A 9,731-nucleotide genomic window follows, 5' to 3' on the forward strand; every position below is an offset into this window, starting at 1 on the left:
TCTAAATATAAATGAATATAAAATAAAAAACTATTAATTTATTGGTGAAAATTACCAACTATATGGCATTATATGATTGGTTCATTGCATTTAATCATTCTTCTTCGCCCATCGAGATTTCTTCCTAATGTGCAATTTACGCTTGTGATGACTGAGCACCATAACGCGCATTAAAATTATTCAATATTTCCTTCGTTTGTCTAAAAAGTAACTTGCTTTCATGGCTCAGTCAAGGTGGGTCTGAAGCGTTAACGTATGTCTGCAATCCTCTTATTTTGTCCCTGACCAAGTATGGATTAGATTCATCCGCGGGTCACTTTCAAAGGACTTTCATTGAATAGAGAAACATCTAGGCCTCTTGATAATTTCGAGTGAATATATTTAAGACGCAAATCGTTTTTTTAATTTGATTTGATTATAATGATGCATTTAATTATTTTCAAACTCGTCAAGGATTTCAGAAACTGCGATGAAAAGGAAATAAGGCGAAAATTGAACCCATATTGACAACACTATCGAGTAGCTGTATTGCAATATTTATAACAGTGAAGCTGGAAAATGTTACTGAACGTTAGGTGTGAATTGTGAAGGTGCAAAAGGGCAACTGGATTGATGACTGCAGGTATTAAGTAGCTCTCCAGGGTGCTGAAGTTGAATCTCTCAACGCCACTGACGAGCCTCATCAAACTCTTGTTTGTGAGCTGAGATCTACTCAACATTTGTTTATGCCCACGGCGCGACTGATGCTGGAAAACCATCGTGAAAGATGACCGTCTAACCATATGAAGGATATAAATCTACGTTATTAAAGACAATACTGGAGGAAAGAGGTAAAACTTTGTGGAGATGTTTTCATGCATCAAGAGGCCCATATAAATAATGGTAAGTTCAGTTTCTCAATTGGATTTTATGTAGCAATGTGTTTAGCATAAATGTAAGTGCAGAAAAAATTGCATTTATTTATTTATTCCTTTTTTGCAAAAAAAAAAATTGGTAGTGAAACAATTTCACAAATAATTACAAAGAAATGACAAGTAACACATTGAATTAAACATGAAATTTAAACGTAGAAAGACTGAAGTATTATTTTCTTGTAAAATCGCTCCAATAACCTGTTTTATTTTCAACTTGAAAAAATCATACAGTTAATAATATGATAATACTGTGTATGAAATGCATTAATTATTATGTCAGAAAGAGATATTTCCCCACATCACAAAAGGTTTATGTAATTTCTACATTCTAATCTTTTAGATAGAATCATGTAGTCGAGTTTCAACTCTAATTAAATGTAAAATGAACTGCAGATTGTCAATTTCTTTTTCTTCTTTGATCAACTTTGGTGAGATGAAATGATTACATTGTACATAAAATATACAACCTAGCTGTGTACATAACAGCTAAGCCTATATGTGACCCTGGACCACAAAACCAGTCTTAAGATCTATACATCATCTGAAAGCTGAATAAATAAGCTTTCCATTGACGTATGGTTTGTTAGGATCGGACAATATTTGGCCGAGATACAACTATTTGAAAATCTGGAATCTGAGGGTGCAAAAAAATAAAAATATTGAGAAAATCGCCTTTAAAATTGTCCAAATGAAGTTCTTAGCAATGCCTATGTCTAATAACAAATTAAGTTTTGATATATTTACGGTAAGAAATTTACAAAATATCTTCATGGAACATGATCTTTACTTAATATCCTAATGATTTTTGGCATAAAAGAAAAATTGATCATTTTGACCCGTACAATGTATTTTTGGCTATTGCTACAAATATACCCCAGCGACTTAAGACTGGTTTTGTGGTCCAGGGTCACATATTATTGAATGTTTGGCCTTGAAAACTGATCAACAGGTACCGTGACTTCAGTTCATGTCTAATCTGCTGTTTTCTAGGTGTCTCTTTGTAACATCCATCTCTCATAACGGCTTCTGACGGAGGACAATGCAACATATTCACCTCCCATTCGGAGGTTCTTTATGGGAGTTATCCAGTTACCCCTGCTGCCCCGTCCTCCGGAGCAGACACAGCCTCTCTACGCTCCCATTTTACAGCATTACACTATGGATTATTCTTGGTGTTTTGACGTTTCCATGCTGTGTCCAATGCCTGATTTTCAAAGTAGGCGTCCTGGGGCCTTGGAACTGTGACCCTTATTATGCAAAATCACTTCCTGCCATTGCGTCCAGACTGGCTGTTGGCCGCATAAACGAGGATTTTAGTTTAGACCTGGGCTGTACGATGGACTTCGTCATCCTTCAAGAGGCTTGCGAGACTTCCAAAGCCTTGACCTCATTTGTACAATATGAGAACGCGGTTGATGCGTTTGTAGGCCCTTCAAATCCAGGATACTGCAATGCTGCGGCGCTCATGGGCAAGAATTGGGACAAGTCTATGTTTTCATGGGCGTGCATTAACTATGAATTAGACCGGGTTCAGGGCTACCCAACATTTGCTCGAACTTTACCGTCCCCGACACGGGTGCTCTTCAGTGTGCTCAAGTTTTTCAGCTTGGCTAACATAGCCATTGTGTCTTCTAATGAGGATATATGGATTGACACAGCTGCCAAATTGGCTAGTGCTCTCAGAAACCAGGGGCTTCCTGTTGGCATCGTTGTGTCCATGGGGAATAATGACACCATGCTGGAGAACACGTTGCTGAGCATACGAAACGCAGGGGAGATAAAAGGTAAAGTGTTTTTGACACATCGATTTGCGGTGTCTGCATAAACATAGAGGCATTAAGAGATTATTTTTGCTCCAATAAATATTTCTCAGTATTTTTTAAGGTCAATTTCTGTATAGACTTTTTAAGATGACAATTTTAACCAGTAAAACAAAAGGTATCATATAAATCATAAACAATAGTTTGATCCAATAAATATCATGATTACTTTAATATATAACTTTCCTTTCACTTTAAAATGATAATTTTATTATTTATAATTATACAGTATATATTTAAATTCATTAATTTATAATTAAATTATTTTTATATATTATAATTACACTTTACTGTATATATTCTTTATTATAATAAATACTAATGTACATATATATGTATAAATATATGTACAGTTCTTTTAAAGTGATTATATACTTTGAATGTTTGTCAATGTGTATTTCTCAGTATTTCTGAAAGACAGGCTTTTTAAGATTACTCTACAAAACAATTCAGGAAACAGAAAAAAAAATTACATTTAGAAATATTATCATACTAATATATTTATACTTTTTTAAAGAGAGAGAAAATTGAAAACCAACATAAAAAAAACACTGCTATAAAAAAAAAATCAGGTGTAATTGGACTGAAAGTTTGCTTTAACTCTCATCACCTCACTTTCTTTTGCCACAATGGTCAAAAGGAGGTTTATCTTTAACAAACTACCAAAAAAAGCATTTATTTAAACCTGTGTGTAAATGCATGCACTACATTTGTTGCTCAATTAAAGATATTTATGTAAAACATTTTATGTTTAGGTACAAAGTACATTATATTTTCTAAATTATGATTCAACATGTGTTTCAGTCATCATTATGTGCATGCACTCAGCACTTATTGGAGGAGATCAACAAACGTCTTTCCTGATGAAGGCCAATGAAATGGGCTTGACGAATGGTCAGTATGTGTTTATACCATACGACACCCTCCTGTACAGCCTGCCCTACACCAACACCACCTACTTCCCACTGCAAAACAACACCAAACTGCGCAAAGCCTACGACGCTGTACTCACCATCACCATAGAGTCAGACCTGATGTCATTCAACGAAGCGTTCAATATGGCCAAACGATTCGGAGAACTGATGGTGCCACAAGAGCCAGAGCAGGTGCGCACGGTGCACTTTCAAACATTTACGAGTCTTATTTGTACACATTCATAAAACATTACATTAAAAGGTTCTGCTACATTTCAGGTCTCTCCGCTCTTTGGTACAACCTACAACAGTTTGTACCTCCTTGCCAAGGCCATGCACAACACCAGAAGAGCTGGTAAGTGGTTCTCCGGGTCCAACCTGGTCTCCTTCACGAGGAACATTACATTTTCCGGGTTCAACCAGAACATCCGCACGGACGCCCAAGGGAACGGGCAGACCAACTACGTGATCTTAGACACTGATGGCTGGGGATCTGAACTGTATCGTTGCTTTTATGTGAACATGACGTTAGATAAGGTGCTGTTCGCCGGCACGTACATTCATTTCCCTACAGGTTCACCTCCACCTTCAGACTCCAGCTGCTGGTTTGACCTCAATGCCATCTGCGCAGGAGGTACAACAAACCCACACAAAATCATACTCGATGAGAAACAGATATTTGACTTTTAAAAGTTTTTTTTTTTTCTGCTTAAAAGCCACCTTCATTATTGTTATTATTCAAATAATAACATTCAAATTCAAATAATTGTAAGAAATATTACTTGGTATTTTATCTTCAATATTTTTAGTAAATGATCCATATCAAACATTATTATTATTCTTTTAAGAAATATTTTAAAGAAAATATCCTTTTTTTCTTTTCTTTTTTAGAAATAATACCTTTTTGTGAAGAAATAATTAAAATAATTATTAAATTATAGTTTATTTATAATTACGATTAAATTATAGTTTGTTATATTTATAAATTTATATTACCATAGTAAAAATAAAATGAATTTTTTGTTGTAAGTAATCAATTATAAAAAAATATTTTTATTATTCATAGCCAAATAATTAAAAACGAATGAATTACAATTACATTTAATAATTAATATTAAACAGCAATATTTTATTTTTAATCACACTAACAAATGACATTGCTGTTTTCATATGATTATTGTCACTGTCACATCATGACTGTATAATTTATTATTATTATTATTATTATATTAAGCCATAATTTGCTTAAATTAACTTACATTTTAATATGACATTGTTTTTTATATGATGATTGTTAACTGATGCATATCATTGTATGTATAATTAGTAACTTATATTCTATGCATTTGTTAACTAATTTATTCTTTTGTGATATAGGTGTGGAAATAACATATGTCATCATTGCGTTTGTGATTGTCCTCATTATGGTTCTTGGTTCTATGGGTCTAACTCTATTCATAAGGTAATATTGCTGTGGTTTTTATAAGATCCTGTGATTTTTTTTTTTTTTTTTCATTTCATGAATATGTAGAAGGTACAAGAAGTTGCGTGTGATCTTGTCTGATCTTTGTAGGAGGCGAATCCAACAAATCCAGCTGATCAAAGGGCCCAACAGAATCCTGCTTACACTTGAGGACCTGACCTTCATCAACCCTCAGCTGAGCAAGAGGGTATGCATCACCTTACCAGCTGTTTTCTTTAAACATAAAGCTCTTTTTTTTGAAAATATGATATTTTCTATGTATCTCTTTTCTCACAGAAAATCACCCTTGAGGATCTTAGCGACTCAAAAAGTTACATTGAGGAGAAGAGCACAGGTGAACGTTCCCGCTCTGTGAATAGCATGGCAACAGCAACACATGAAAATTCAAATGTGGCTGTATATGAGGTGATTTTTTTGTGTCATTTCAGTTTTTTTATCGGGCACACCATGTTTTTTCAACTTGACACAATTGAAATCATTTTGATCTTTGCAGGGCGACTGGGTGTGGCTAAAAAAATTTACGGAGGGACATTTCAAGGAGGTTAAACAGAGCACCACTAAGATCTTCACCAAGGTATTGGCTCAAAACACTTAATTGAAAATGAACAGTTTGGTATGAGCTTGTTCTTTGAGTGACACTTCCTATCATCTTTATAATTCCCAGATGAAGGACCTACGGAATGAAAATGTCAATCCATTTTTGGGGTTCTTCACCGATTGTGAGATGTTTGCTATTGTGACTGAACACTGTTCCCGGGGGAGTCTACACGATCTCCTTCGCAATGAAGATGTCAAACTGGACTGGATGTTTAAATCCTCTTTAGTGCTGGATCTCATCAAGGTACTTTATAATGAATATTAATGTAAAAATACGACATCTAGATCATTCAAATGCATTTATAATGTCTGTCTTTGGTTTCTGGTACCCATCCAATAGGGCATGAAATATCTTCACCACAGGGAATTTCCTCATGGGCGCCTGAAGTCTCATAATTGTGTAGTAGATGGACGTTTTGTCTTAAAGATCACTGATTATGGATACAATGAGATTCTTGAGACCCAGAAAGCTCCAAAGGAGACCCCACCTCCAGAGGGTATGGGTGTTTACTTTTATAAAATCTGGTTTATTTTAAATGCAAATCTCACTTTTACTCCCTTCAGTTCTCTGATATTAAACAAAAATATGATAAGGCAATTCTTTGTCTCTCAGATCTATTCTGGACGGCTCCTGAATTCCTCAGAGACCCTGAAAGTCCACGGAAAGGAACTTATAAAGGAGATGTGTACAGTTTTGCGATTATACTTCAAGAAGTTGTGGTCAGAGGAGCGCCGTACTGCATGCTCGGCTTGTCTCCTGAAGGTTGGTTATAATTAAATTTTTCCTCTTACAGTATTAGTTTGAAGAACCAGTTTTAAAGAGGTAAACAGGCTGTTACAACAGTAACTGGGCGGGTGTTATCAGTGAAATTTGGCATCTCTTTATAAGCAACGGCATGTTTATTGTATCCACAGAGATAATAAGGAAGGTGAAGAAACCTCCGCCTATGTGCAGGCCCACTGTCGCTCCAGATCAAGCTCCACTGGAATGCATCCAGTTAATGAAGCAGTGCTGGAGTGAACAGCCTGATAGAAGGCCTCCTTTTGATCAGATCTTTGATCAGGTGAGTTTAGTGTAGTTTTTTTTAGCTTATTGAGTGCATTGGCTAACAGAGTAACAAACATAGGATCTAAGGAATTTTAGAATGGTTGATTACTTTGTGTAATGATTTTACAGAATATTTTATTTTATTGTATTTTATTTATTTTATTGTTGTTATTTTTTTGCATTCCATTATTGTTTTAGCATCATAATTGATTTATTTTGAGTTATTGGATGTATTATTACTATTATTAATTATATAATTTGATTTATTTGAAATAAAATAAGAATTCATGAAACTGATCAAAAGTGACAATAAAACAGTTCTAATTTTACAAAAGATTCTCACTGGATTGCTTTACTTTCAAATTTTACATTAAAGACACTTTCATTAAAGTTTGTTGGCAAAGGTCTAAAAGACAACTATATAGTGATTTTTTTTCTTATATTCAGTGATAATGGTTCCTTATTTTCTGTTCTCAGTTCAAGCTCATCAACAAGGGCAAAAAGACCAATATTATTGACTCCATGTTGCGTATGCTGGAGCAGTACTCCTCTAACCTGGAGGACCTGATCAGGGAAAGAACGGAGGAGCTGGAGGTAGAGAAACAGAGGACAGAGAAGCTTCTGGCTGAGATGCTTCCTCCGTGAGTATACGTCTTCATACACCAACACACCCTTTCACATACTTCATTTTATTTTCTCCATTAAGACATATTCCTGGATCAACATCTATGTCAAATTAAGCTTCATGTAATTTTTCATTCACAGTTCTGTGGCAGAAGCTCTGAAAACCGGTGCCTCCGTGGAGCCAGAGTACTTTGATCAAGTCACCATCTACTTCAGTGACATTGTAGGCTTCACCACCATCTCATCCCTTAGTGACCCAATTGAGGTTGTAGACCTGCTCAATGACCTTTACTCCCTATTTGATGCTGTGCTTGGCAGCCACGATGTCTACAAGGTACGTTTGGAAGTCTGAGTGAACCGAACAGCAATTGATTTCCATGAAAAGCCAGTTAACTCTTCTTCATCACAGGTTGAAACTATTGGAGATGCCTACATGGTGGCCTCTGGGCTGCCGAAGAGGAACGGCAACAAGCATGCAGCCGAGATCGCCAACATGTCCCTGAACATTCTCAGCTCCGTGGGCTCCTTCAAGATGCGGCACATGCCAGAAGTTCCGGTCAGAATACGGATCGGCATTCACTCAGGTGAGCTCTCAATCTCCAGCTGTTTTCATCCGCTTAGTGGTTCTGAAATAAAAAACCCTCTTGTGATGCTCATGTAATCTTTTGATGTCCAAATTTGTATTTCTCGTCCTATCATGTTTCTTCTCTATCCAGGGTCGTGTGTTGCTGGAGTCGTGGGTCTAACTATGCCTAGATACTGCCTTTTTGGAGACACAGTCAACACCGCCTCTCGTATGGAATCTACAGGGTTGCGTATGTTCCATTCAGATATTTTTGCGATATACTAACCCATGATGCACTGTAATGAGAAGATACATCAATAAACATTATTTCCTTCAGCTTACAGAATTCATGTGAACATTAGTACAGTGAATATTCTCCGCTCACTGAACGATGGCTACAAAATAGATGTCCGAGGAAAGACTGAGCTTAAGGTACTAACATAATCATACTAAATAATAAATAACTAAATAATATTTGAACATTACCATTCAAATATATGTGGTCAGTTAATACTTTCATCCAGCAAGGATGCATTAAATTGATCAAAAGAGACATTTGAGACATTTATAATGTAAAAGATTTCTATTTTAAATAAGTGAAAATTTTTAATCAGCAACAAATTAGTATATTAGAATGATTTTAAAATGTACTGAAATGGTAAACAATCATTTAAAATTGCAAACATTTTTCTATATTTTTGATAAATAGCATGAAAGACTTCTTTCAAGAACCTTAAAAAATCTTACTGACCCCCAAACATTTGCAGTAATTTACTGTGGATATTTTTCATTTTTATTCATGTTTATGAATTTTGTTTTTTAGGGGAAAGGCATTGAAGAAACATACTGGCTTGTTGGAAAGTCTAATTTTACAAAGCCTTTGCCAAAACCACCAGAGATCAAACCAGGGTAAGAATTTAATAGTATTTTACCATTTATTTTAAACAAATATAAATTTTGTATGCACACACACACACACACACACACACACACACACACACATATATATATATAATAAATGAACTAGCATTTAATGTACAGCAGTGTCCTTTTTATTATAGTGCACTTTATTTTACTGAATATAAATTATATTTTACTGCAGCACTTTCCAAATAAATTGTACTTTTAGATTAATTTTGTGGTTTAGATTAATTCCCTTTGTACTTATGAATGGGATACTATTTACGGATTGGATAATTGGATTTATGCATCAGGGAAGACAACCATGGTTTGAGACCTGAGGACATTGAGGCTTACAGGAGAAGGAAAGCTGAGAAAAAGGCATGAACCTCTAGACATTTGCAAGGAGGTAGTACCTTGCATGCTGTGCTGTATTTGTCATTTGGTTAGGGTGTTTTCTGGTGGGGTTTGTTTGTGCTGTGATGGTGGTTATTGTGGTGTTGGACTTTCTGCTCATCCGATTATTTGTGCACGTTGTGTATTGTTGTAGTTTTTGTGAAATGCATTACTTACCAAGGTCCAAAAAAATGATCTACAATTCTGTCATCATTGATAACTTTCTAAATTATTTCTCATCTTTTAGAGATAACTGGCAAGACATGATGACGGAGGAGATCAAGTCAATATTTCGCAAGGCCAACAGACAAGTGGACAAGCCCAAAATCTGAGAAGCCCAAGGATGTTAAAACTGACCAAGAAGGAAAGACATGACAAGTTGCATGGGAGAGAAACAAAGGACAACACAAGCATGTGTGTTTCACTGCAGCTTACAAAGACTACTTTAATAGGATTGGTTGTCGTCTGTC

At 35.4% G+C, this 9,731-nt stretch overlaps 1 protein-coding gene across 1 annotated transcript; it reads left to right on the top strand.

Moving 5' to 3' along the window:
- Positions 1-810: 810 nt before the first annotated feature.
- Positions 811-9,703, top strand: gucy2f (guanylate cyclase 2F, retinal). The gene is made up of 19 exons (XM_058744630.1): positions 811-882; positions 1,905-2,698; positions 3,539-3,840; positions 3,928-4,282; positions 5,026-5,110; positions 5,222-5,318; positions 5,408-5,536; positions 5,625-5,705; positions 5,796-5,972; positions 6,069-6,225; positions 6,342-6,491; positions 6,644-6,792; positions 7,254-7,417; positions 7,542-7,734; positions 7,810-7,984; positions 8,117-8,215; positions 8,303-8,397; positions 8,789-8,874; positions 9,509-9,703. The coding sequence occupies exons 2-19, from the start codon at positions 1,954-1,956 to the stop codon at positions 9,591-9,593; spliced, it is 3,324 nt and encodes a 1,107-aa protein (XP_058600613.1). The 5' UTR covers positions 811-882; positions 1,905-1,953; the 3' UTR covers positions 9,594-9,703.
- Positions 9,704-9,731: the final 28 nt, after the last annotated feature.

Source organism: Onychostoma macrolepis, chromosome 15 (genome assembly GCF_012432095.1).
Source record: "Onychostoma macrolepis isolate SWU-2019 chromosome 15, ASM1243209v1, whole genome shotgun sequence".
In the NCBI taxonomy this organism is placed as follows: domain Eukaryota; kingdom Metazoa; phylum Chordata; class Actinopteri; order Cypriniformes; family Cyprinidae; genus Onychostoma; species Onychostoma macrolepis.